Source organism: Peromyscus leucopus, chromosome 9 (genome assembly GCF_004664715.2).
Source record: "Peromyscus leucopus breed LL Stock chromosome 9, UCI_PerLeu_2.1, whole genome shotgun sequence".
Lineage (NCBI taxonomy): Eukaryota > Metazoa > Chordata > Mammalia > Rodentia > Cricetidae > Peromyscus > Peromyscus leucopus.
In genome coordinates this window covers 59,021,783-59,049,735 of record NC_051070.1, presented here as the reverse complement: position 1 = coordinate 59,049,735, position 27,953 = coordinate 59,021,783, and the positions used below count along the sequence as shown (strand labels likewise).

At 50.6% G+C, this 27,953-nt stretch overlaps 2 protein-coding genes across 4 annotated transcripts in view; one reads left to right on the top strand and one right to left on the bottom strand.

Moving 5' to 3' along the window:
- Positions 1-1,632: 1,632 nt before the first annotated feature.
- Positions 1,633-11,183, top strand: LOC114703352 (serine protease 52-like). Its single transcript, XM_028884152.2, has 5 exons — positions 1,633-1,756; positions 7,018-7,216; positions 8,365-8,615; positions 9,824-9,966; positions 10,896-11,183. The coding sequence occupies exons 1-5, from the start codon at positions 1,675-1,677 to the stop codon at positions 11,151-11,153; spliced, it is 933 nt and encodes a 310-aa protein (XP_028739985.2). The 5' UTR covers positions 1,633-1,674; the 3' UTR covers positions 11,154-11,183.
- A 7,949-nt stretch (positions 11,184-19,132) lies between these two features.
- Positions 19,133-27,953, bottom strand: part of Msra (methionine sulfoxide reductase A) — a 327,825-nt gene continuing 319,004 nt past the window's right edge. For all 3 annotated transcript variants that reach the window (XM_028884147.2, XM_037208461.1, XM_028884149.2), the window contains exon 6: positions 19,133-19,901. In XM_028884147.2, coding sequence (XP_028739980.1) covers positions 19,737-19,901 — 165 coding nt within the window. In that variant the 3' untranslated portion in view covers positions 19,133-19,736. The remainder of the gene's footprint in view (positions 19,902-27,953) is intronic.

The following is a 27,953-nucleotide window of genomic DNA, read 5'->3' as shown; positions in this document are numbered from 1 at the left end:
CTTTGTGACAAATATCACATCCAATAATGAGCTGTTTAACATTTCATGAGGCTTTCAGTCATTCTGATGGGACATTTCAAATAATTTAAACAAATTTACATTAGTTTATTTAGTGTGTGTGTGTTGTGTGTGTGTGTGTGTGTGTGTTGTGTGTGTGTGTGTGTGTGTTTTGGTATGTAGAGGCACACATCTATGGAGGCCAGAGGATAACCTTGAGTACCATTCCTGAGATGGATGCCATCCATCTATTTCAAAAGAGACTTGGTCATTGATCTGGAACTCACCAAGTAGACGAGGCTTACTAGCTAGAAAGCCCCAAGGGATCTGCCTGTCTGCCAGACACACACACCCATGGCCCAGATTATAAGGTACTATACCTGGTTTTTATTTTTATGTGGGTTTGGTGATCAAATTCATCCTTGTGCTTATAAGCACTTTATGAATTAAGTCGCCTCCCCAACCCAGTCATGGGGATTTTGAGGGTCACAATTCAATCTACAGCAAATTCCTCCTGCTCTTCCTTCAGGCCACTGCAAGACTCAACTTTTTCCTCTGAGGACTCTGCCCCGTGGCCCCTTCCACACTGTGACCCTGCCCTGTCCTCTAGGGACACCCTTACTCCATGCACCTGGCGCAGTGACCTTCCGCTGGCCCCAGTGACACACCCTTACTCCATGGTGCATTAAGCATTCTCTTTGCTCTGTCTTTCTCCTGGCTTGGGAGTTCCCAGAGCTCAGAGAATATCCACTGTTCCCCTGGCTTCATCCTCCAAGGCTGGCATGTCGAAATGCTCAACAGCGCCTGGAGACAACACAAACGAGAGGTGAGTACAGGCAGGACCCAGCCCAGCGCCCCACAAAGGGTGTGCCCCCATCGCCCCAGGCTGTACCACCTGAGCTTCCCGTTGAGAGGCGCTGTCTTTGCAAGGAGACAATAGCAGTGAACCCGAGCGATTACATCAGAGGCTTGGAATCCCACAGGTCCTGGGCTGGGATATCAGCCAGCCTTAGTGCAATGCTTCTCAACCTGTAGGCTGCGACCCCCTCTGTGGTTGAACGACACTTTCACAAGGGGCCACGTGAGACCATCGGAAAACACAGTGTTTACATTGGATTCACAACAGTAGCAGAATTACACTTATGAAGCACCAATGAAAGTAATTTTATGGTTGGGGGTCCCCACAGCATGAGGAACTGTATTAAAGGGTTGCAGCGTTAGGAAGGTTGAGAACCACTGTGTGGGTGCACTAACCCTCTCAACACCACAGAGATGTGTCATTTTCAGAGAAATAAGGGCATCCAAGAAGTGACTCCTGCTGGCGGCATGAGCTATGCTCGTAGAGTGCGCACTGATACCTCTGCCGTGCCATCCGGCTTATTGGGACCACACACCTCAGCTTCCTTCTCCTTAACAAAGGCTGTGTCTTCAGTCATTGTGTGCTGGGCCACCCACAAACCAGTCTGTGGGAGCACCACTGTTTATGGAGCTCCCCCACTCCACCTCCTCTCTCCCTCATCATTGCACTCTCCCCACCCTCTTCCTGGAGGACTCAGGAGACCGTCTGCTGCTCAGGATGGCCCACCCAGCCATTGTGATCTCAGTGGTCACCTAGGCCCCGCCCTCCGTCCACTTGCCTAAGCTGAAGCCCCCCAGTGCTGATGAGCAGGCAAGCCGATGAAAAGATGGAGGGATGGAAGAGCAGGGCTGTTGCTGCCATTGGCCTTCCTGTTGCCCTGGGCACGTAGCTCACTGGCATGTAGGTCTCTGGGGGACCCTGTGGCTCAGTCCCTAAGGGGTGGTAGAATCATCTGGGAGCCAAAGGCAAGTTCCCGGGGATGCTGATTCAGTAGTTGGAGGAGCAGGATTTAGGAACCTGAGGTAGCTGGTCTCTGATCACATGATCACTGAGATTTTTTTTAACACCTACCCTTTAAAGATACTTGGGGGGAGAGCTGTGTGTGTGTTTGTGTGTGTGTGTGTGTGTGTGTGTGTGTGTGTGTGTGTGTGTGTGTGTGATTTGCTATCTGTGTAAGTACTGGAGTTTCTTAGGGTTAGTGGCCACACGGGTACATATTTCAGAAAAGGTAGCCAGCTGTTGGGGCAGTGATGCCTCCTGGCCTCATCAGGAAGGCATAAGTCCAGAAGGATCTTTAAAGAAACTCTGCCACCGCCGGGCGGTGGTGGCGCACGCCTTTAATCCCAGCACTCGGGAGGCAGAGGCAGGTGGATCTTTGTGAGTTCGAGGCCAGCCTGGGCTACCAAGTGAGATCCAGGAAAGGCGCAAAGCTACACAGAGAAACCCTGTCTCGAAACCCCCCCCCCCAAAAAAAAAAAAAAAGAAAAGAAAAGAAACTCTGCCACCATGCTGAAAACCTTCGGAAGGGTCTAATGCAAAGCCACCATGTTACAGCACTCGAGCAAGGTGGGACATCAGTGTCCCCAGTGGTGGGCTCCTGTCTGAGACAGAGAATGCATGTGTGCAGTCCAGGCCAATGGATTGGTCAACAAACTTCAACCCCCTGCCACAGGGTGTGCTGTTTTAGAAACTGTGTTTACAGCAGAGACGGACAGAGATTTTTTTTTTTTCCTCTCTCTCTCTCAAGGTTTTTGGGCTATCTGGTGGTGGGCATGATGCCTTCAACACAAGCACAAGTGCTGGACGGTTGGTTCAGGCCTCTAATCCAGCTACCAAGGAGGATGAGTCAAGGGGATCTCAGGTTCGAGCCTAGCCTAGGCTACAAGAGTGAGCTCAAGGCTGGCCTGGACAACTTAATAAGACTCCATTCCCATTATAAAAAAGTGAAAAGAGAGCTGGGGAAACGTTCGCTCACCGGTAGAACGCTTACCTCTCCCCAGTGTGACGTCACAAAATCCCGGAGTAAACCTTGTTGACTGTGTTCTTATACAATGGCGTGAAACAGACAAAACAGGCTAGTACTGGAGGGAGCCTGGGGGGAGCCAGTGAAATCAGTCAGCTAGGGTCTTTCCGTACTCATCACACTTGATTCTCCGGATGGGGAGGCACATTTGCAAGCATCGTGCAAAGGCCCTGCACAGGGAACGAGCTTAATATACTGCAAAAGCAGACAGGCTGGTATAAATGGGAAAGAGGGCCCAGTGCAGAGCTAAGAGATCTGCAGGGCCCCGGATTGCCAACCTTTGTCAAAATGCTGGATCCTGGTTTCTCTAGACTGCCTGACCAACAAGTCTCAGGGATCTATCTGCCTGTCTCCACCTTTCCAGTGAGGGCGCCACTGAGCCCAGCTTTTTACATGGGTTCTGGGGGATCCAATCCTGGTCTTCAAGCACTTTACCAACTGAGCAATCTCCCTAGCTGTGGGGCATTTACCCACCAACCCCATAGTTTCCCAGAGTTCTCTTGAGTGTGAGCAGCAGGAAATATTAGATAGAAGGATTTAGATTGTGGAGATAAACAAAATAAAGGATAGCCTCAAAAGGGCCTGGAACCTTTTCCAATGGGCCCCAGGGTATTTATAGAGACGCCAAGGGGTGGAGCAAAAGACCTCCTCCCCCAGCACAGCCAAGTGCAGACCATTTCAGACACCTGCTCTCAGGCCCGTGGTCCTAATCATCCTCTATTCGGACCTGCTGGGTAAAGCCACGAGGAACCTGAAAACAGGCTCCCACACCTAGCCCTGTCTGCCTGTTCTTGAGAGTGATACTGGGTTTAAATCTGGTAAGATTGTGTCCATCCACAGTGCAACATGCACCACTGATTACCACAGTCGGTACTCAGTTCTGCAGCCTGCATGGCTATGCCGTCCCATCCCATGACTTCAGATGATTCTTTTCACTTGTTTTTTGAGAGGCATTTCTCAGGGCTGTGGGACTCAGAATCCCACCAGCATCCCAGCGCTGCCCACCTGTCAGCAGAAACTGCTGGCAGTTCTGCTGAGCTTCGGTACTGCATGCACTTGATTGCCTGGAGGATGTCAATAGTCACAGTCCCTACCTATTCATAACAGACCCAGCTCTCCAGGGAAACCTTCCTGTCATGTCGGTCCTCAACAGGGTGGATGGGGTCCCAACAATCAGTGTTGTACTAGAATGTCCCAGGTTCACAGTAAGCGATCATCTAAACCACATGCTTCCGGCCCAGTTAAGGCTTTTAAAGATTGGACAGTACATGGAATTCAGAAGCTCTGAGCAAGAAGGGAGCAGCTGGGTTTGAAATAGTCACACTTAGCTGAAAGTCCCTCTCTGCTGCCTACTTCGGTGTGAGCTTGAGCGATCAGCTTCTGTCTTCCTTGCAAAGTGAGACTGCAGGCACACCGTGGAGCCTTGTTGGGGGTATTGCTCACACATGTAACACAGTAACTGGCTCATCGAAGATGCTCAAGAGGTGGCAGATGTGAACTGTTTCCAAAAGATAAGACTGAAGTGCGTTATTGTGTGAGCCCAACCTGACTTCCAGTCCTCTTATTCTGCGTGCTTGTTCACAAACAGTCGTTTCAAGTAAGCGTTTAATTTCTCCCACCCCCATGTGCCTTTTTGACTGTGAAGGAATTCTAAGGTTCCCTTGCCAGAATACCAGGTGTCTCCATCTGAGATGAGATTGTAGGTGCTTTCTAGTGTGACGGCTCCCACCAGGAAGGGTCAGATATGCCTCCTTGGCATGCTCAAGGCAGATGAGGCAGGGATTCCTGGAGTTGCTCTTCATGTCTTCAAATGCAACGATGCTTCTACAGACCACCCGCTCTCCCTCAAATGTGATGATGTGTCTGTTGATCACCCACTTGTCCTCTACTCGGGCTCCCTGATTTGGGAACCCAAAGGGTTAAATAAAGGCTCCTCAATCCCCAGCTCCCTGTTCATGCCACTGGTGGTTCAAGGAATTTTACCACTGATACTATGATCATTCATAATTATCCAGCCATCTATATACTCATTAGTCCACTACCTACCCACATATCTATCCGTCTACTCCATCTATTCAACCATCCAGCTTATCTCAGCACCCCAGTACACCCATTTATTCCATTACTGGGCATTGGGTTCCTGCCAGCCCCTTTTCCTAGGTGGTGTGGCCATAAGAATTAGTCACACATGGCTCCTGCCCTCATGGGGATTAGACTCCAATGAGAGAAGCAGACGTCAAGAGTTTACAAACATTTGTTAACTGTTGCTAGAGTTCCGAGGAGAATACCTGATACAAAAATGATACTGCAATAAAGGCAATGTAAAGTTACACACACACACACACACACACACACACACACACACACACACACACACGCCCAGGTTAGCCTCAAACTCCAGCTTCTCCTGCCTCAGTTTTGCCCAGCTTGGCAAAAATTACTTTAGGTTTGAGCTAAGATGCCCAGGGTAGACAGAGGCACAGATCAGAGAGGAGTCAGGGGAAGGGGAAGGACCATGAGGCAGGAAGCAGCAGGTCACTTCCAGGGAACTGAAAGAAGGCCCGCGGTATTGGGGAAGACATGAAAAGACAGAGAAGCAGTGGCTGGTAGTGGGGGTGGGGACACAAGAGTTGGGGTGGCGATGAACAGTGGGTGTGTGGTGTGAATGTGTGGTAGAGGTTTGTGGTGTTGGTGTGTGTGTTGGTGATGGGGCTGTGTGGCAGGGATGCGTGGTAAAGTTCTACGGCGGCGATGGAGTTCTGTGGTCGTGGAGTGTATGGTGGTCGGCTTCTGTGGTGGGTGGTATAGTTCTTTGGTGACAGAGCTCTTTGGTGATGGCCTGTGTGAGGATGGGGTGTGCAGTGAGGTTGTGTGGATGGAGTGTATGGTGTGACTGTGTGGTCGGGCGGCATAGTGGTAGGGTATGTGGCAGAGGTCTGTGGTGGCAGGCATATGTTAATGGGGTGTATACGGTGGAGTTGGTAGTGTGTGTCAGAGCACCATGTGTGGTAGGGCGGCAGCTATGATGACGTGGGTGTGGGATTGTGACTAGAGAAAGCTGGAATAGAAATACTGCTGTATTTTCCTGTAAGAATCGTGTGAATGCCATTGTCAATAGGCCATGGCCCTTGCTCCCAACTCAGCTCCGCTGGATAGAAGCTGTTGGACCTTTGGCCTGATGTTCAGCCTCAGGCTTCATTCTTTAAAACAGGGCAGCAATAATGTTAGGCGGAACAGGCCAGTGCTTTGCAAACAGTGAGTATTCAATACTGTAGATTTTATTGCATTTATTTATCGCTTAATTGGAATAGTACTGGAGGGGTGTGGGCAGGCTCAGCAGTAGAGGTACATGTTTGCCTAGCATGTACCAGGCCCAGGGACTGAACCACAGTACTAAGAAGGAGGAAGAGGAGGTGGAAGAGGAAGAGAAAAAAAGCAAGAAGAAGAAAGGACAGGGAACTGGAAGAGGAGGAAAAGAGGAGAAAAAAATGAAATAGTACTGGAAAGGCAGCAAAGATGTCAAAACAACCCTGTCATACCGGAAATGTCAAAATCTCTTCTGGGGAGAATTGGAATGATCCTTGGAATTAAAGTTGCATGAAAGCTTGTTCCCTAATCACAATAGAAAAGTCAGGACAGGGGTAGGAGAGCGGGTGGGACCATCTTCCTCTGACTATTGGTTTGATGACGTCAGGAAGGTCCAGGAAAATGCACATTCACTGTGTACAGTGGGACGCCAGACCATCGGCGTCTTCGGGAGACAGTGAGGCACCATTTAAAGAAAGGAACACCGCTATACAGACTTTGGGGGAATGACAAGATCCAGCTGCAGGCCGTGGGGTTTCGAGTCTCCCTTCTCGCGGGCCTCACAGAATCATTCCAAGACTTGGATTTGGATTCCAAGCAAATGGCAGCGAAGGAGGCGTCCAGTGCACTCCACACTCGTGTGGCCGAGCCCTAGAGAGACGTGCGGTGGACTTGGATTAGTCTGTGGGTCCCTCTGCTGAGCCCTGCGGCCTGTGTGAGTGGGGAAAACAGGCTTGTAGTTAAGCTTCCTCCAAGACCCCCAAACTCGACTTTTGGGCCCTAGAACTTTCTTCCTCTCCCTCATTTTTTTTTTTTTTTTTTTTTTTTTTAGTAACATGTGGCCAGGGAATAAGCGCCAGATCTCAACCACGGTACAATGTTTCTGCTATCGTGGGAGGGGAGCCTGTGAACATCTTGGAGTTCCCATGGCACGTGGGGATTATGAGTCTCCGCAATCATGTCTGTGGGGGATCTATTCTTAGTGAGTGGTGGATTCTAACTGCATCCCATTGCTTCGGCCAAATCAACAAGTAAGTGTTCCTGTAAGAAGTTTGGGGTGAGTGTGCATGTGCGTGCGTGTGTGTGTGTGTGTGTGTGTGTGTGTGTGTGTGTGTGTGTATGGGTGTGTGTGTGTGTGTGTGTGTGTGTGTGTTGGTACTAGGGATTGAGCCTAGGGGCCCATGCTGGGCAAGTGCTCTCTGCAGTCCAAGCCTTCTTTTGGCTTTTTATTTTGAGGCAAAGTCTCACAAAGTTTCTAGGCTGGCCCGGAACTCATTCTATAGCCCAACGAGGCCTTGAATTTGTAATTCTCCTGTCTCAGCTTCCCCAGTAGCTGACCCTGTAGGGCTGTGTCAACAGGCTAACACTTAGGATTTTCTTCCTAACCAGTGTTGCTGAATGCTTGTCCCGGAGGCTGATGACCCTGGAACTTCATTCAGCCAGCTGTGTGACTCCATGAGGAGGTGCTAAAATGGCCTGTGTGGCTGAGTATTCCACCTGGCCTCTGGGAAGAGAACGGTTCTCCTCCCAGGATCCTATCCATCTTGTGGTGTGCTCCAGGCTGGGCGGCTCGCTAAGCACCTGTGGATATGATCCGACACAATAAACACCTTTCTAAGCTGGTTATGGTAGTCCCTGCTTCTCACTGAGCACTCGGGATGAGCCTGGAGGATGATTTGTCAGGGGCCAGCCTGGACTACATAAGGAAGACCTTGTCTTAAACACACACACACACACACACACACACACAAGTCTATCACTACTTGCTCTTGTTGGAGACACAGTGGGTGGTGAAAGACTGCAGAGTAGGAGGAACACGGAAGGCACTGGCATGGGAGGGTGGGACTCCAGCTCTTGAGCACCTATCACTCGCCCTGGGCTGGTGTACAAGTCCTTGAGTCTCATGACTCTTCCCAGACTCCTGCTCTATGATCAATCCAGCCCTTCTTGAGAATCAAGGATGGCGTCCTGGTGTCCTCCAACTGCCTAGATGCTGATTTGTCCAAGTAAGATCGTCAGGCTAGATGCTGGACCTCCAGCTGCCTCCTCTGCTCAGATCCCTTCAGCCCCTCACTACGTGGGACATAGCCTCTGATGTCAGGAGGATTTTTTTTCCCCTTAGGAATCCCTCCTTTCCACCTCTATCGTTCACCTTCTCTCTCCTCTTATGTTAAATGAGCTCGAACCTGGAGATCACGCACGGCAGAGATGACTTCAACAACATGGAGGATTTGACGTATAAGGAAGTAGACAAGGTGATCGTACACCCGAGTTTTGACAGCTGGCTCCTGGACAATGACATAGCTTTGCTCTTGCTCAGGTCCCCTTTAAACCTGACTGTCAACAGTGTACCCATCTGCGTTTCAGAAGTCTCCAACGTACTGGCCTGGGATAACTGCTGGGTGACTGGATGGGGCATTACCAATACCAGTGAGTGACTCTGGCTTGGGTATTGCAGGGTGGCATGTGGCTGGTGTTCAGAAGGGTTAGAAAAGCCTAGAAGCTCTGCTGGCCCTTGAAGTTTTGCCTGGTGGACCTGGTGACTTCAGTTCCCAGTGAAGGCCCGTATCGTCCCTTATCCTCAGTCCCTCAAGCAGCCAGCCTTCATGAGACTTCTGGGGCGAACGGTGTGCTTATGCTCTAGAACGTGAACCCTGGACAGCACCTCAGGAGAAACCCAGACAGAAGTTTGCCAAGTCCCAAAGTTCACTCAGTAGCAATCTGGGGGACTATGGGAGGACCCAGGGCAGCAGTGTGGACCGCCTCTGCTCTGGATGATGGCGTCAGCATTGCTTGACTAAGGCCAAGGGCTCTAACTAACTGAAAGCCCCAGATCCAGGCCAAGGGAAAAAAAATCACTGAGTATAAAATGTCCTTTGTAGAAGCAACTTGCAGCCCACTCCTAGACCCTTCCCAGTCATGCCTGTAAACTGATCCCTTTCGTCCAGGTTCTTGGTAAGCATGTCTTGCCCCATAATCCATCAGCAGGGAACACCTTGCAAAGTCATGCTGTTCCTCTGTGTAAGCCCTCACATGGCCGAACCTGTGTTCTGGTGTTGGGTTCCAAAGTCCCAACCTGGGTGGGAGTCCGTCTTCGATGATTTTTATGAGCGTAAAAGAAACAGCAACCATGTTCTTGACACCAGAGTCCTCAAGTATCGTTCAACACACATGCCTTGACTTTCTATTCCGGAAGCATCCTAGACGCAGGATTCGGCAATACCTAAAGAGAAAGAAAGCATCTGCACCCTGGGAAGTGAGTGCTCCTCCCTGGTGAATGTCTCAAGGAGCCTGGGGTGGTACAAGCTCAGGTGTCAGCCTGGGTTCTCTTGATCATCATGGATTCAAACAAACATGTTTCCAGGATTCCAGCGGGGGCTTGTGCCTACTAGAGGATTGGAAGATGTTAAACTCAGGCTGAGATTAGGCAGGGTCCTAGTCCTGGGGAACTATGGATGCTTGGGAGATCTTGATGGTCTTCTAGACACCTCTTCCTCTCCCACATTCCCACCAAACTTGACTGATCTCTGGGCGAACAGAAGTTCTTGCGTATTGGGGTGATGTGGGAGGGCGCTGGCACTCAAAGGGACCATTTTAGCTGAGGCTCTCTCTTCTCTGCTGCTTCTCCTCTGGGTCAGGTTTAGTAAAAGTCCAACCCTCAAAGCTGCAGAAAGTCAATGTGGAGCTGTTTGGATGGGACTGGTGCGGCCAGGTTTTGCCTCTACTGACCAAGAATATGCTGTGTGCTGGGGCTCGAGATGCTGGGAAGGATACCTGCCAGGTAAAGGGTTGGGCTCTGCCTGGGGAGGGTGGCTGGCTTTTCTGTCCAATGGATGAGATGCCACATCTCTTCTCTGGGACCACAGTAGCAAATAACCCAAGCTGGGTAGCTTTAATCAACATACACGATCCTCCCACCGCTCAGGATGACACAAACCCTAAATCAATACGTGGGCAAGGCCTGTTCCCTCCCCAGCTCTTGAAGGGGGGCCATGGCCACCTCTCTAGCTCCTGGTGTGGCCTTGCTCTAATGTGTGCCTACGAGGGTGGCTTCTGATTTACTTACTCCCCGCCCCACCGAGTCATTTAAAAAGCAGTGCTTTAAGCATTACATTTTATAATTCTAACATAACACTGCTCTTTTTGCATTTCCTATATATTTGTCTGTGTATCCAGTAGATTCAACCAATGGTTTTTTTTTTTATGAGGCATGATAGATTTTTGCTTCTTCTGTTCACTTTTTGCAATTGTGAGGAAAATAGAGAAAGCTGAGCTGGTAGAAAATGCATTCTTGGGGAAAGCATAAGTTTTTGATATAGAAACATTAAAAAAAAAGGATGCATTAATCAATGACCTAGGTGGTGGTGATGATGATGGTGGTGATGGTGGTGATGATGATGGTAGTGATGGTGGTGGTGATGGTGATGATGATGATGATGATGGTGATGGTGGTGATGATGGTGGTGGTGATGATAATAATGGTGGTGAAAATCAGTCTTTCATCAAGTTGTCACTCATCCAATTGCTTTTAACTAACTTGCTTGCTCCCTATCAACAGTCACAGCTGTGTGGCTGGAGAACTGAATAAAAACCAGACACCTGCCACCCCAGGGGCTCTCCAGTACCTTCTGTCAAGATGCTCATACTTCAGCAGGCTAGGGGAGTGGCTTCCTACTGCCCTTCCCCCCCCCAACAACTTTTCTCTCCTAGGGCGACAGCGGAGGACCTCTAGTTTGCAACAAGAAGAGAAACATAACCACTTGGTACCAGTTGGGAATTGTCAGCTGGGGCGTGGGCTGTGGCAGGAAGAACGTGCCCGGAGTGTACACCAAGGTGTCGCATTACCTGGAGTGGATTAGGAAGGAGACAGCCAAGGCAGGAAAGCCTTACGTGTACGTGGAGGACTCTGCATGCTCTTCGCCCATCTCGTGCTGGCCTCTTGTGTTCCTATATTTTGTAATGTCCTAACCTGGAGATTAAACACGATGCTGTCCCCAAGCCAAGTGTCCTTCTCAGTGTACGAAATAAGGAGCAGGACGAACGCAAGCTTTGAGGGAGGATTCTCGGGCTTCACCTGAACTCACTGCACAGCTGTAGGAGGGTACCAGACAAGCCTGGGAACCACTGCAGAGCTTCAAAGGGGACTGAAAAGCGGGGTGAGGCCTCTCCAAGGCTCAGAGTCTCTTTCGAAAGGGGGTTACTATTGGGGTTAGTCAGCTAGTGAGTAAATAATTGGCCAAGAAAATAGCTTGGCCAAATCAAACAAACAACCAAACAACGCTAAGGAAAGCCAATGCCACTCACCCCATGCACTGTGCCAGGCCTCTATGAATCATGCAAGGTAAAGAAAAAAACTCCCAACCTGCCACATAAGAAGACTCTATGATACATGGACTGGATTCTACATAATTCCACATAATTACAGAGAAAACGTAAAGCCATCCTGCAGACACAAAGATGAAAACCTGGCTCTTGGGGCAGCTGTTCGCTCTTGAGCCTGCTCTCATGTTTTGAGAGAGCACTGCCCCTGTGTCCATCTTCGATTTCTTTCTCTGATGAGCTCAAGAATCCCTGAGACTCACCTTCAATCCAGTGGAAAGGGGCAATCCAGGGAACCTTGAGGCAGGGAGCCCAGTCACTCCTCTCTCACACACATGCTTCCTTCTGCCTTTACCTTGCAGAGCAGTCACGGAGGGAGACCAGTCCGCCATCTTGCAGCAAGCAATGAGCCAGACTGCAGAAGAAACACAGTGTCTCCTCCAGCATGGACAACGTTTGTCAAAGCCGTCGGAATCCCTGAAGGGAACGAGGGTGGGGTCCACATACACACAGAAGTTCCCTAGAGCCTGCTGTTTGTGTCTCGTGTTTTCCAAGCCTCTGCCTCTGATCCTTTAAGACCAGGAGGCACCTTGAACCAGGTGTAATAGAAATTCTGTAAACCTAGAACCATATAAAAGAGGAGCTTTGTAGGAGTGTGCGTGTGCGTGCGCGTGCGAGAGAGAGAGAGAGAGAGAGAGAGAGAGAGAGAGAGAGAGAGAGAGAGAGAGAGAGAGTGTGTGTGTGTGTGTGTGTGTGTGTGTGTGTGTGTGTGTGTGTCGGGGGGATGATTTGGGGAAAATACATCAATACATGGTTGTCCTCTGTTCCATAAGTCACCCCTAATAAATTCATCTCGTCTGTCAAAAGGAACTCGAGTGAGTCGTTCTTTGGGTTGTGGCTGTCCATGGCAAATTAGAGGCAGATGCTGAGTTTTACATTATCTCTGGGATAAGCCACACAGCAGGTAGCTCATGAAACAAACACTTTCAGCTCCCTTCTCTCTTCATTTGTAGTTTCATAAAGGGATCAATCCATGGTCAATTTAATGATCAAAAGAATTTATTTGGGAGTAAACTCACCCCCACAGGAGATTTATCACAGGGTCTGGGAAAGCTGAACTATGTCCCAGGTTGAATGACTTGGTGCAAGATCTCAGCATCCGGAAACGCGGCAGCCAAGAAGGAGTGTATGTGCATCCCAGGTCTTAAGGGTCCCTGGTGGCCACGCCCCAGAGGCCGGTACCTCAAGGCAGGTGTAACAGCCACAGCTGCCTCACTAGGGACAGTGCTTCAGGGCATGGCTCACACAGCCACCCACTACAACAATCAGTTCTGTTTCTCTAGAGAACTCTGACTAATACATCACCTTTGTTTCCATAGCTGCCATCTGGTCCCATGTCCCAGGAAAGTCTGTGTTGGCTCTTGGAGATCAAGATTAGCATGCTAAGATTCAGGACTGGGAAATGACTGAGGCCAGATGTTCTGGTTATATAGGTGTGTACCATCATGCCTAGCTTTGTTTGTTTGTTTGTTTATGTATATGGGTGTTTTCCTGCATGCATTCTTGTACACCATGAACCCATGAGCATGCCTGTGTCTTCAGAGACCAGAAGAGGGTGCTGAATGCCCTGGATTAACAGAGGGCTGAGAGCTCATGTGAGTGCTGGGAATCAAACCCCGGGTTCTCTGGAAGACAGTGCTCCAAATCATTGGTTGTAGCTGGAACCACTGAGCTGCCTCTCCAGCCCTCAGGCTTAGCTTTTAAAACTTCAACAGGAAAGGTAAATGCTCTGCTCACAAGTCCACTGTGCTCACCATGACCTTTGCTTCAATACTCCTGAGGGAGTCTTTTCTATAATAATATTTCCCTTTCAGATACTAGATATTGGTCAGCTTTATCTGTTTTCTTAAGGGGGAAAAAAAAGCAAGCTTTACCTGGGACAGAAAAGTTGACACCCAGCTCTGGGGCAGTCTGACCCTGGCCTCTACCACCCACTGTTCCACACTGAACAATCCACTGACTTTCCTTCATGTCTGTTCCTTGGAATGAGGTTTGTTTGACCTGGAAACCCATCCTCTATACAGCACAGCTCTGCAATCTCAATTGCCCTAGGAGCCCTGACCTGGATCTTGTCTGGTTTTAATTTGTTGTTTAGCCTTTTAATTCATTTTTTAAAGATGGTCTCATGCTGTAGTGCAACTTACCTGGAACCCTCTATGTAGCCCAGACTAGCCTCAAACTTGTAGAAACCCTCCTGCTTCAGCCTCCAAGGTGCTGGGATGACAGGCATGGACCACCATTTAAGATTTATATTTGGGCCGGGTGGTGGTGGCTTATGCCTTTAATCCCAGCACTTGGGAGGCAGAGGCAGGAGGATCTCTGTGAGTTCGAGGCCAGCCTGGTCTACAGAGTGAGTTCCAGGAAAGGTGCAAAGCTACACAGAGAAACCCTGTCTCGAAAAACAAAACAAAACAAAACAAAAGATCTGTATTTGGTACTGGGGATTGAACCTCAGACTTCATACATGGTAGGCAAACACTACTGCTGAGCTGTGTCCCAAGACGTGACCCCCCTCCCCCCAAACTTGAGCTTATAGGTTTGAAACAGGTCCCCCGTGTGACGGGCATTCTAGAAGACCAGTGTGTCTTTCTGGCTTCTGTCACAAGTAGCTCCTCTGGCAAAGTTTTGTTAGTGCTATAGTGTAATGATGAAAAGAAACTGGGACTGTGAGAGGCCAAGGGCTGAGGACAGTCAAGGACTTCCTGTCTCCTTTCCAGCTAGGGATCTGAGAATCTGGTTCTAAAGTGGTGAACCCAGGGTCTGAGCAGGAGACTCCCTGAGCCCATCGGTTCTAGGGTCCAGGGATCACCCTGATATGCCAGAGGAAGCCTGCTAGGCACAAAGACACAGAACAGAGCTGGAGGGCTGCATCCACCCACCACCGTTCTCTCTGACCTACTTCAAGCCCGTCCGTCTGTTGACATCTGCCAGGAGAGAAAGAAAGGTAACACACAAACGCGAGCCGGGGGAGGAGAGCCGAGCTATTTGGGCCAGGAGACAGATGAAGAAGTAGGAAGCTCTCCCTGTGGATTTCAGCCCATTTCTTTTTCCACTTCTGTGTTTGAGCTGCGCCCCAATTCTCTCTTGTTACAAGTCTGCTAGGGTATCTGAGCACAGGATGACAGAGACTCAGATCCCAATGTCATTAATTTCATCTGGGACAGAGGGCTAAGGGCAGGTCCTGGGTGTGTGCCTTCAACCAGGAGTGATGGCACACGCACCGGCTGTTTAAACAGAGTGGAGAATCGTGGCCTTCTGAGAAAGTCACAGCTCCTTCCCACACCAGCCTGTTCCCATAGCACATGTTTGAAGCATTCACACCGAACTGGGAATCTCTATCCACCCTCTGAGTTGGGACAAAAGAGACCGAAGCCGTAACTCCTAGTCACAAGGGCAAGTGTGCCAAGTAACCCGATCAAGGCCCCGCCAGGCCAGGCTGGATCAGCCAGTCAGGTCCTGAGGAAGAGCTGAGGTGGAGAGCGGGTATGACCAGTGAACACTGCTCCACCAGCCAGGAGATTCTGAGGACTTGTGTCCTACTTTGCTTTCTGTCGCTGTGATAAACCCTGCGACCGAAAGCAACGTGGACCGGAAAGGGTTTATTTCAGCATAGAGCTTCCACTCCCTCCTGAAGGGAAGTCAGGACAGGAATCTGGAGGCAGGGCACTGATGGAGAATTCCTGCTCACCCGCCTGCTCCTAATGGCTCCCTCAGTCTGCTTTCTTGTCCAGCCGAGGACCACCTCGTCCAGGGGTGGCACTTCCCATTGTGGTCTGTGTCCTCCCATACCAATAACCCATTTTAAAAAACGTCCCACAGACTTGCCTACAGGGCCAATTTGATGGAGACATTTTTTCAGTTGCGGTTCCCTCTTCCCAGCATGAGTCAAGTTAACAAAACTAAGCAACAGGGAGAAGCTGCAAATACTTATTCTACAACAGCCCTATTTTAAATACTGCATTATCTTGTAGCAGCACAGTTAGACTCAGTATGCTCAAATTACCTGATTGAGAAAATTATACAAGCAACAGATGGGTGAAAAGATTCTGTACACCGCATACAGAGGAACAGAGAAATGATGCCAGCAGATTTCCCTGGAAACTGTGCACACCAGAGGAGAGGGAAAGACAGTGAAAAACACCTTTAAGTTACTGACAGAAAAAGAAGTCATATCAGGCAAAAGTGTATTTGATAAAGCGAAGTGAAGACTTTCCCAGGTGTCCAAAAGAAGAAGGAATCTATCAGTACAAGAAGCACCAGCCAGGCGGTGGTGGCGCACACCTTTAATCCCAGCACTGGGGAGGCAGAGCCAGATCTCTGTGAGTTCGAGGCCAACCTGGGCTACAGAGAGAGATCCAAGACAGGCACCAAAACTATACAGAAAAACCCTGTCTCAAAAAAAAAGGACCAAATCGTGCAAGCAGAGGGATATAAGCAGGAACACGAGCCAACCAAAGAATAAAGAACAGGAGAAATGTTATATAGGCAAATGTAACTTACCCAACCCAGCAAACCCCTCACAGGTGCTTGGGAGTCTGCTTACTAATGGCCTCTATCTCAGGTCGAGCTGCTAACCAAGACTACCCACCACACCTGTGAACCCTCCTAAAGCAGGGTGACTGTGGCAAAAAGGACTTCTTAAAAAAAGGGGGGGGGGTCAGGTACCGCCGCTAGGATGAATGAATGAATGAAGAGGGTCATTGCATCAAGAAGCTGTGAAAACCTTAAATGTTCCTGTCCCTAGGGACAGACTCTCCACCTTCACAAAGCAAGCTCAGTGAAAGTGTGTGAAGAAAGGCATGCCCACAATCCGGAGATTTCAACCTCTCTTTTACCTGATGAGGCCGGCAGGCCGACCACTGGTAAGGAGAGAGAAGGCCTGGACCACACCGCCCACTGCTCTGATGTAATCTGTAGACTATTCCACCAGCAACAACGAACTATGCATCGCTCCGCTGGTCAGCATGAGACACCACAGCAGATGATATTCGAGTCCACGGAAGAGGTTTTGGTACATTCAAATACCTTCAAGACATGCAATGTGGTGTACTTACATACAGGCGCAAGCAAATGCATGCATAGCATGCATAAAATAAAGATAAAAATCTTCACAAAAGAAAATCGACACTTTTTCAGTTGGGTGTGGTGGTGCGTGCCTTTAATCCCAGCAGAGGTAGGCTGATGTCTTTAAATTTGAGGCCGGCCTAGTTGACATGAGTTCCAGGCCAGCCAGGGCTACATAGTGAGATCCTGTACCAAAAATTGAACTATTAAAAAGATAATGTGCTCTGTGTAGGTTCTAGATTAGGCATGGGGACTGGCCCAGAGAAGCCTGGGCGTGGGTGGGGGGTGGGAGGGTGGGGGACGGGATGCGGGGGAGGGCGGCATCCCGACACGGAGGAGGCTTTACTGCAGAATCTATAGGAAGATGAACCCACCAGGACAAGCAGATTGCACAGCTATGGGAATCACAGTGGGTCCAGTGCTGATGGGGGCATCTAGAAAGTGGCTAGGAATGCTAGAACCCAATCAAGGAGGCGGTTGGGCACGTGGACTCTCTATTTGTTTCTGTATGGACAAGCACACTCTCAGGGAAGGGCCAAGAAGAGTGAGGGTATAGACAGGAGGTCAGGTCTAGGAGACTGGGTTGGGCCAGTGGCTTTTGTAGAACAAGACATGCCAATGTATGGACATACAGTAGATGCTGTAGTGTGGGGCTTACAGTACTAGAGACATGGTTGGTGCATTGGTGTCTCCTGGGGATGGGGAAGGACCTCCGATTTGAGAGTCAGATACCCCAGGTCCCACGAGACTGCCTCGAATCGAGACCCCAGTTGTCTTGGTGATTCTATCTGGTGGTCCTCGTGGGACTCGTGTCTGTTCCTGGCAGCCTGCAATGCTGAGGGTGCCTGGGCGAGGTTCATGTGCCCAGAGCAGGGGCACCTTGGTGAAAAACCCCAGTTTCTTCTGTGGAAGGCTCAGGGCAAGGTTCAAGGGGTGCTCCCTTGGGGTACTTTGAGGGCCCTGTGCCTTCTCCCTGGGGCCCATCTTTCCCTCACAGCCAGCCTCAAGTGTAGCTGGAGTTTTCTCCAGTCCTGCCTGGTCCACAGTCAGGACAAATCTCTCTCACCCGCCAGACCCACAGCTGCTCAGACCCAACCGAGTAAACACAGAGACTTATATTGTTTAAACTGTTTGGCCTAATGGCTCAGGCTTCTAGCTATCCAGTTCTTACATCTTAAATTAATCCATTTCTATAAATCTATACCTTGCCACATGGCTCATGGCTTACCGGCATCTTCACATGCTGCTTGTCATGGCAGCGGCTGGCAGTGTCTCCTCCCACCTTCCTGTTCTCTCAATTCTCCTCTCTGTTAGTCCCGCCTATACTTTCTGCCTGGCCACTGGCCAATCAGTGTTTTATTTATTGACCAATCAGAGCATTTGACATACAGACCATCCCACAGCACTCAAGTGTCACTTTCCAAGGTCTTCTGCTTCTCCTTTGACCAGACATCTCTGGGCATCACTGGAGGCCCCCCACTCCTCAGACTTCTTCGTTGTCTCCCACATGATCTCACATGTTTCCATGGCATCTGGCTGCAGAGCATACCCAAGCTTACCATTCAGATTCCTTCCAGACTGAAGATCTGCCCCTAAGCTGGCTTACTCCACATCTCTGCAGCGAAGCCAAGACCATGCACCCATCCCCAGCCCAGATCTGTGCCCTTACAGGTCAATAACACCCTGCTCACTGTACCCAGTTAAAAGCCGGAGAGGAGTCAGAGCTGCCCAGTGCTGCCATTCGGTAAAGACTCCTTCTCAGGTTTCTCAATGATCCTCCCTGAGGCAGCCCTGCCCACCTTACCCAGCTCCCCACAGGGCAGCCTTCTGCAAACTCAAGTCCCACTGGCCTTTCAGTCTCTCCAACCCTGCCCTGATCACTTGGACTTCTAGCCCTTCTGCTTAGAAACCCTTCTATTAGCTGATGAATACAGGGTGAGGAACCGACAGCTGTTGGTTGTTACATCTGACCCGTGTGTGTGTGTGTGTGTGTGTGTGTTTCCTGGCATGCACTCACCTGTGGATTGCTGTACATGGTAGACCATTATACTCTAAGTTTGCCACGTTATGGGGGCTGTGGTGAATCTGTCTAGCTGAGATGACCCTGCACACAGCTCCATGGCCCCCAGAGACAGCATCTCTCTAGCCTGCATCAAGACCTGAAGTTAGCTCACCCATTCATTTGGTTACATGATTACGGTTTCTTGTCTTGAAGAGAACCTTCTTCTCTTCAAGGACAAAGACTGAAGATGTCTGCTCTAAGTACAACTGTCCTTGACGTAAAATGTGACAGGCACCTTGAAAACGACTATTTGTTACTAAAGCCACAGAGAGTCAGAGGGGTGCACACTTGCCAAAAAACTTAATATTATTTCCCACTTAGGGAAAAATAATCAGGGAGGGCTTATGTTGTTTTTGGTTTCTTTCTTCCTGAGCCTTCACTTGGCTTTGCAATACTTCAAATATCCTTCCTGAACAAGGAAAGTCAGACACACAGCAGGCAGTTGCTATTACCAACTGCAGATTTTTATTAGAACAAGCTTTTTCATAGCTGTAAGCAGAATGTTAGAATTCATTAAGGTCACTCATGTCTTTTCTCTACCAGAGAGAAGATGGAGGAGGGAGAGAAACCCCTTACATACGTCTAGGGTCAGTGGAGCAAATCGTTTCAGCAAATGATTCATAGAGCCTGTAGACATTAATGAATTAGGCACCTGAGGGCAGGGGAGTGGGGTGAGGTATGCCAGCAAAGACCAAGGAGTCCCAGTACCCCCTGCCCTCCCAACCATCTCCCTGCTTCAGAACCCTTAGCATCCCTTCAAGCCCAAGCAGGTGGACACAGGGCATTCATTATCTCCATTTAGATCCCAAATGATCCACTAAAATGTCATGCTCAACCCCCACCCAGACTGATCAGAAGACAAATTACAATTTATCAGCTTGTCATAGCCCTTCCGCTAAATCAGACCCCAGTGACAACCAGATTCATGTAAATGCCTGTGTGATGTGCGCTCTTTGGAAATCGACTGATGTGAATCACAGCAGTGCCACTCCATCTAGCAACCATGGTTTTGCTGGAACCTCCAGGGCCAACTTCGTGTAGAGAAATTATTTTTTAATGGCCATTGGGCAGGACACTCCAGTGCCCCCAAGGCCACAGTAGCCATCTGGGTTCTTGCTCAGGTACTGCTGGTGGTAGTCTTCGGCATAGTAGAACTCCTGGCCCTCTCGGATGTCAGTGGTGATGGGGCCAAAGCCATTCTTGGCAAGAACCTGTGGAGAGAGAGGGAGAGACCTCAGGACCCAATGCTGGACACAGGACTCCTGAGAAGGAGGGAGTGTGGCCAGCAGGGGGCACATGGCTTAGGTCATGTGCCGGTGCTAACCTTCCCTGGCAGATAATTCTACGTGGATACTTATTGATCTGCCTTGGTGGATTGGGACTTGAAATTGAGTATTGAGTCAGAGTCTAAAGTATTTTCTAAATATTATGTGCGTGTGTGCACGCTTGCGTGCGTCATGCACGCGTGCAAGCACTATAACACACGTGTGGAAGCCAGAGGACAACTTGTGAACATTAGTGTTCTCTCCCTACCAGGGGACCGTGATGATTGAACTTAGGCTGCCAGGCTTGGCAGCAAGTGCCCTGACCTGCTTTAGAGTCTGTGGTCAAATGTTTCGTTTGTATCTTTTATATTCTGCTCACGGCCCCCCATACCTGACAGGAGCCCTGCTTTTGGACGGCAGCTCCAAACCTCCTCCAGGATAGCAGCAGAGCCCTGTGGCTCCCTGGTTTCCCAGGAGGAAAGAGGACCAGCAAGACAGGTAAGCCAGGGGCTATGTCCCCAGCCCAGGGACAGGCTCTCCCCACTCCCACCGCATATAGAGAGTTGTGCTCTGAGCTCTGGGCCAGGAACCTGGAGATCCTAGTCAGAGGAGGACGTGACCTGTGGGCCTGAGTCAGCCCATCACAGCCCTCGGTGACCTAGTTTAAGTCTTGGTGGCATCTGCTTCCCCAGGCAGGAAACACGTCAACACAAGTGGGGGAGGAGGAGAGCCGAGCTATTTGGGGCAGGAGACAGATTAGGAAACAGACATGACTCCCTGTGGAGTGCAGGCCTGCCTTTTTCCCTTCTGGATTTCAGCTGTGTTCCTATTCTATCTTGTTGCCAGTTGCCCTGAAGTATTGGAGCACTAGGCATTAGAAATTCACTCTCAGCGCTGAATCCAGAGCAGCCCAGCCTGTGCGTGGACGAGAGTGCTGGCCAGGCTACGATGTCTGCTCTATCTGAGATGAACCCCCAGACCTTCCGGTCAGTGGACCCCACCTCTGTTCTCATGCCACTCACTGCTCCGCCCTCTTAACCAGGAGGCAGATTCACCTGGCTTGGAAAGAGCGAGGATCAGTGTCCCTTGTCAAAGCATGCAGCTGGACCACACAACACAGAGGCAGCCAGGTTTCTGGTTCTGTTTTGTTTTTGTAGGAGTTAGAAATGAGAACAAGGAACCATTCTAAACCCATTTAAAAATTTTTTTTAAAATTAGCAATTATTGAGAGTTTACTATATGCCAGACTCTGGGCAAAGACTTCATGTGCTAATTTCCACCTCACAGCCGCCGCCAAGGGAAAGTTTTATTGTCATCAACCATATAAAAGTGTGTGTGAGATCATGTATCTCGATCCCTGACAGGCTCGGGTGGCCTGGGACCACAGAGGCAGAATGTCTGAGACCACACTGCCCAGATTCTAGTGTCCGCACCCACCCACTTTCTGTCCTACTTAGGAGAAACCAAAGTAGGATCAAGTGGCTGACACAGAGAAAGGCTGAGATGTGCAAGGCGTAGTCATTAGGATGGGTACAGGTGCCTGCAGAGAGCTCACATGTGACTCTGGCACAGTTTCTCCTGGCCACCTCTGAGGGCCTTTCGTCCTGGGCCATTGAGGCCTCGTGGCAATAAGTTCCTGTGGTTCAGTGATGACTCTGCATGCTAGAACCTAGCGTCTTTCCAGGCCTCTGTTCTAACTGCCCTTCAAAGGAGCCTGTGAATACCAACTCCCTCTGTCAACTCCATCTCTGGAGTATCTTGAAAGTTCTCCGTTCCATGCTAGAACCCCAGCTAGCTCGCTTTCTGGTACCAGAGTTTTCCGAGAAAAGGAGCCTCCAGAGGATGAGCACTTGGGCCGGCAGCTGCTGGCATCAGTGAGGGGTGACCTCACTGCAAGGAGGATGGGCCAGTGTCCTGGGTGTGCGGCAGTAAACAGGCCATCAAACCGTCACCAGCATCCTGCCGTGCAGCTGGCTCTGGGACACAGGGTGGTGGTGAGGACGGAATATTACAGTAAAGAGCACCCCCAAGTCGTAAATATACCATCTGCTTCAGGTGGCAGAGAGCTCACAGAAAGGAAAAGCTTAAGTTCAGAGTTTGATATTCTTGGCCCTGGGCAAGCGAGGGGGATCTGATCTCTGTGAGTACGACAGCTCTACCTTCTGTGGCCATGTCTACACTCGAGTCAAAGGCCCGAGCAAGTGGCATTCACACCTCCTCGGTCTCCACCCAGAAATGCACACACCTTTGACCTCAGAGAGCTCGGCACTCTCACCCGGGAGGCGTCTGCCTAGAGAGTGTTTGCTCTGGGAAGGGGGCTCCTGTTTTGACCTCAACTATACTGCCATGCTGTGATCAAGGGGGAGAGGATAGGGAGTCTTCTGCTCCCTTCCCCCCTTCCCAGGTCACCCAGGCCTGTTCTTTGCCTCCTTTAGATGGGTCTGCTCTTGGGAAGGTGGACAGGGCCTGGCCCCTCCTCCTCCACTGCCCACCCGTATCCTCTTTTCCACAAATGATGGTCCTTGTATGAATGAGTGGCCATGCCAAACTCAGAGCCTTCGGAAAGTTTGTTAGGCTGGACTATGAGGAGAGGCCTCTCTGGACCCTCTTGTCCTCACAGGCTACCCTTCCCATCTAGGGCACAGGAGCTGAGCAGTGCTGGCGAGCAGGGGGAGGGAAGAGGGACTGGGGCTATAGCAGTACCAGTTTCGGCCACAAGATGGCAGGAACTTCACTCATAAAACCTCTTAGAAGCAATAGGAAACAACTATCAGGAGAAAGACTGCAGGCCACCTCCTTTTCCTGAACCCCACCCACCCTAGGACTGGCTCTTCCCTCAGGCCCTACCAGCCACCTCTTGGCATTGAAATGGGTCCTGGGCAGGAAAACTGATGAGGTTGGCTCAGATCTGCCAGGCAGAAGGTCCTGTGCTGGACAAACCCCTGTTCCTGACTCTTAGGCAGCCCCAGCCTGGTTCACCGGGTGCAGCTCTTCCTTGGGCACAGGCCTCTGCCAGGACCAGTTAGTTCTTCAGGAGGAGGGAGCCATCTGGCCGGACCACTCCCTTCCCATCTCCCATCTCAATGACTGCGAAACATTGTCTCAGCAGCTCAAGTGGTTTGTGTTTGTTCTCTCTCCTCTCCTCTCCTCTCCTCTCCCCTCCCCTCCCCTCCCCTCCCCTCCTCTCCTCACCTCTCCTCTCCTTCCCCCACTTCCTGGTGTTGTTTGTATGTAAGTGTATGTTGTAAGGAGAAAAAGCTAACTAGAAAACCCAGGTTGGAGCGACATCAGTCTGCTTTCGTCACAATCCTTCCCTTTCCCTTATCTGCTGTGAGCCAGGAAGCCTCCCAGGCCTTCCTTCTCCTGCAGATCCCACTGGAAAAAGCTTTCCTGTCTACCCAGTGGGTACTGGACCAGGCTCGCTGCTCTCCTGAGGGTATGAGGAGGCACAGTAAGTGTGCCACCCTGCCATGTCTTCACCCTGGAGGCAAGTCAGCCCACCCCTCACCCTCCTGAAGGAGCCCCACTGACCCCCTCCACGGACTCCCCTCTTCTGTATCTGAATAGATCCCTATGCACAGGCGACAGTGAGGTGGAGGCCTTCTCCCGGACTGCAGTGACCTCGGGCCCAGACAGATGGCCTCAGCCCCAGCCGCACCTGTGAGCACCACAGAAGCAAGGAAGTCTCCAGCAGAGGCGCAGTGGGCCCGTCTGACCTTCAAGGCCTGCCTTTAATAAAATTAACAAATATATGTGCTCGTTCTGCGTGCTGCAGCCGTTCTAATAAGCTCATCATCAGTCACCGACATTCCCCAAGTGCCCAGCATACTTGGCACACGGCATGGAAACCGCCCGCTCCTCCATCCCCAGGAAAGCAGACCAGAGACCCCTCAGCTCAGGCCATGTGGAGCAGCAGCAGGCCCAGCTAGAAATAGGTCCAGCCCCAGAGCCGGTGCTGACCTCAAATGTGCAGGCCCATCCGATCACTGACAAGCTTTTTCAAAACAGATGGCCCTAATCCTGGTCACAGTCTGAGGCGCTTACGAGGAGAAGCAGGTGCATTGGTTCTAAGGAAACCCTCCAGGAGAGAGAGAGAGGGTACCTGGAGCTCAAACCCCCTCACCCTTCTGCTACTGAAGGCAACGTGAAGTTAGATCCAAACCCCATCTCTACTGACCAAAAGAATTTAGGCTTAAGTGTTATTCGTAAAATGTATATATATGTATATGTATTTAATCAGTGCTCACGTAAACATTTTAATAGCATGAAACCAGCTTTCTAGAACAGAAGTTCAATTTGTGATCCTGTGTCCATAGGAAACTGGGGTCTGATTTCCAGGAGGCTGACCTCTGCTTTAGCAGGACAAGGAGGAGGTGAGGGCTCCAACTCCTCAGATTGCCCTCTAGTGGCGCAGGGAGCTTGAACCAGGTACACCATCTGACCGGTTCCTATCTTCCTTCCCCTCTGAACCTAGAGATCACTTCACTTTCTTTCAGATCCACTTCTACTGAATTCTGTACTATGGTGCGTCCTTCACACACACACACACACACACACACACACACACACACACACAGACTCAGAAACACATACACATACACACACACACACACACACACACACACACACACACAGAGACTCAGAAACACATACACATACACACACACACACACACACACATGAGACAGACAGACACAGAGAGGGATACACAGAGATACACAGAGAGAGAGACTCAGAAACATACACAGACACAGATACACACACACATACACATAGACAGACAGACACACAGAGATACACACACACAGAGATAGAGACTCAGAAACACACACACACACACACACACACACACACACACACATACACACGATGGTTTAGTCTCCAGGTGGCTTCCAGGCGACCAGAATGCCACATATCAAAATGTCTGAGGAGCAGAGTCGGGAGATGAGTCTTTGGATAAAGCACTTGCCACAGAAGCATGAGGACCACAGTTCCGATCCCAGAAACTGTGATGCCAGCACCAGGGAGAAGGAGACAGGGGGTCCTGAGGCAAAATGGCTGGTGAGTGTACCTGAGTGGCAACTCTGGATTCAACTGGGAGAACAAAGTGGAGAGTGATTGAAAAAGACACCCTATGTCAACTTCAGGCCTCCACACATATGCACACATAAGACTACACACATGGAAACTCATGCACATGCATGAGCACATGCCACACACAAAAGAGAAAAAACCGTCTGGAGGTTCAGAAGCAGTTGGAATGTCTTTTCGGCAAAACAGCTAGAAACAAGAGAGGCAGTCACTGTCCTTTCTGAGTCCAGCAGAGGGGTCTGCATGTCTGTGGTACAGTCTGGCACAGAGCAGGAAGGCCAACCGGTTAGGGAATGGGCCTGCCTGCGGGAGTGGTGTAGCCACAGGAGAGTGACTGATTTGCAAGAACAGGGAGACCACCCAAAGGAGGGCGCTGTACCCATGAGTCAAGCAATCGCCATGGCACATGGAAGAAGGACAGGTCCCCAAGGTCACAGACAATGACAGGAGACTGCTGGTATCCTGGCGAGGCTGAGTTAGAGTGCACTGACCCTCCTTTGCGCTTTTTGAACCTTCAGTAGGGAAAGCAGAAGAGGAGGTGACACACTTCCATCTAATTCTGTCTTAAATCTAAGAGCCATCTATGCGACTCATCGGAGGACTTGGCTTCTGAGAACACGTTGCACTCTTGCTTGTTGTCCTTCCCCAGATCTGCAGTTCGGCCACACAGCTAAATGGCTTTCATGACTGTTCCTCCATCCTCTGCATCCTTGAGGGGACTCCCAAAGCCTTTGGACCCCTTGGCTTGCAAAGCAAAGCGACAGATACTACTGGCGGAGCTCTGTCTCTGCACAGAGGGGAGGGGAGGATGGGAAGACCTCAGTTGTTTGTTTAGCCAGTGAGGATCCGAAGCACCAGTGTGTGGACTATGGCCACGGCTTGTTCAGAACCTACATTTGTGCCTCTGCCAGACCTACTGAAGTGGACCCTGCATTTAAAAATGACCACCAGGGGGCCTGGGGAGACAGCTCTGCTGGCAAAGTACCTACCACGTAAGAAGCACAAGGACCCGAGTGTGATCCCTGAACCCACGTGAAAAAGTCCAGTGTAGTGGCCCACACTGTCAACGCAGGCACTGAGGAGGTAAGACAGATGGATCCCTGAGGCCCCCCGGCTAGCCAGCCACGCCACTTAGTGGGCTCTAGGCCAACCAGAGCCTTGTCTCAAAACCCAAAGTGGATGGCGGCCAAGAAATGATCCTCAAGGTTGTCCTCTGGCTCCCACATGTACACCTGCACACACACGGGCATAGATACACAGAAAAAGAACCTGTAGGGCCCATGCGACAGTGACAATCTGAGGAACTCTGCCCTTGGGGAGGCATGTGGCAGATAAGTGGCAGGGGTCTGCCAAGCCCCTCCTCACCCCCCTCCTGAACTCAGGCTGCCCGTGATACTTGCCTTGACCAATGAACTACTGCGACTCAAACTAACTTCTGGTTTCCGGGTGGAATGTACGCCGCAGCAGGGGCTTTGTCCCTTTCCCCTCTTGGCCACAGGGACCAGAAGTGTTCCTGCTAGGGTCAGATCCACATGCGGGGGCTGGGGTGAAGACATCTGGGGAGCGGTTCTCTCATACAGAGTATCTCGCCTCCGCTCTGGTCCCTCATCTGCAGTGCTGCTGAAAGCATTGGGGAGACAGGAATGGCCGGCCTTCTCTTCTCTGTCAATCAGTTTCTACCTCCCCAGCTCCACTTAGCTGGCTGCATAACAGTTGTGGTGCATGGGCTACAAGCGGCGGGTATGGCCACAGTAGGACAACTGATGGCCCTGGCTTGTGGGCCCTCAGAGTGGCCCGTAACTACAGAGCCTCAAGTTACTGTCACAGATGCTGTGCTAGGTGAGGATGCAGGACCAAGAAAGACAAAGCCCCCTGTGTTCCAAAAGCCTGTGGTTTAGGAATGCATCGGACCATGTGATGAGGATAGGTCCAAGAGTACCACTGATTAGCTAAAGTGTATCAAAACAGAATGGCAGAGATCTGAGAGCTTGCTGGGGGAAGGTCCATAATTCTGCCCAGGATGGCTCCCACAGCATCTAAGGGTCATCCCCTGGGTGACCTGTGCATCAGGTCAGAGTCCCATGACAATGGGACCTTGAGGCAGAGGGAAAGTTCCAAATGTCTGAGATGCAAAGAATGCCCTTTGAGGGTGTGGAGGTGGAGAAGGTTATCCAGGTTAGAGGGTGTGTCATGGAAGGGGGACTGAATCTGAACTTTGTTGGGGCAGCCCTGGTGGCATGAAGGGCTAATGGGGATGTTATGACTGAAGGCAAGGAAGGAGGTGATGATCGTGGATTTGCAGTGTTCTGGAAGGTCTGGAGGGAGAGAAAGGCAAGCCCTGAGCTGTCAAGGATAAACAGGAAATGGTTTGGCCCAGGAGGAAACCCAGGAGAGAATGCCTGGGAGGGCAGGAGGAGACTGCCCCAGAGGTGGGAGGTCTGGCAGTCTACTTCCACATGCCCACCTGAGTACTCAGCTCTGCCCTGAGTTCCCCCACCTCTCTGTAACACAGTGGCCTGAAGGAGCGTGCCACAGGGGCAAAGGGGCCACCTGAACTTAGGAGAAGGTGGCCGGTGCCTCTGAGGTGTCCCTGCTTGTCTGCAACAAGGTCTGTAAGTGACTGAACTAAAGTGGAGACCCAGAGGAAGAGGATGGCCCTCTCACGTTTCCCAGGGGCATCTAGATAGTCCAAATCCCTTCTCTACTGGCCAAGCCCTGGGCCTGAAAGGAGTGTCCTCCTGCGGGGTGCCAGAGGACAAGGCTCAGAGTGGGATGGCTGGGATGTTACAGGCTGTGCGTTCCACCTCTAACCCCTCTTACCAACCATGGGACCAAGGATGGAAGACTTCTCTGGATTTGATCTCGCTATTGACATCTGCTGGTTGTCACAAGGAATTCAGATGACTT

What these genes read in the sequence shown, in the direction of transcription:
- LOC114703352 (XM_028884152.2), top strand. Translation starts at nt 1,675, where the DNA reads ATGAAAAGATGGAGGGATGGAAGAGCAGGGCTGTTGCTGCCATTGGCC. An exon ending in GGCACGTAGCTCACTGGCAT is followed by an intron (nt 1,757 to 7,017) that starts GTAGGTCTCTGG and finishes TTTTTTTTTTAG; the next exon opens with TAACATGTGGCCAGGGAATA. An exon ending in ATGGGGCATTACCAATACCA is followed by an intron (nt 8,616 to 9,823) that starts GTGAGTGACTCT and finishes CCTCTGGGTCAG; the next exon opens with GTTTAGTAAAAGTCCAACCC.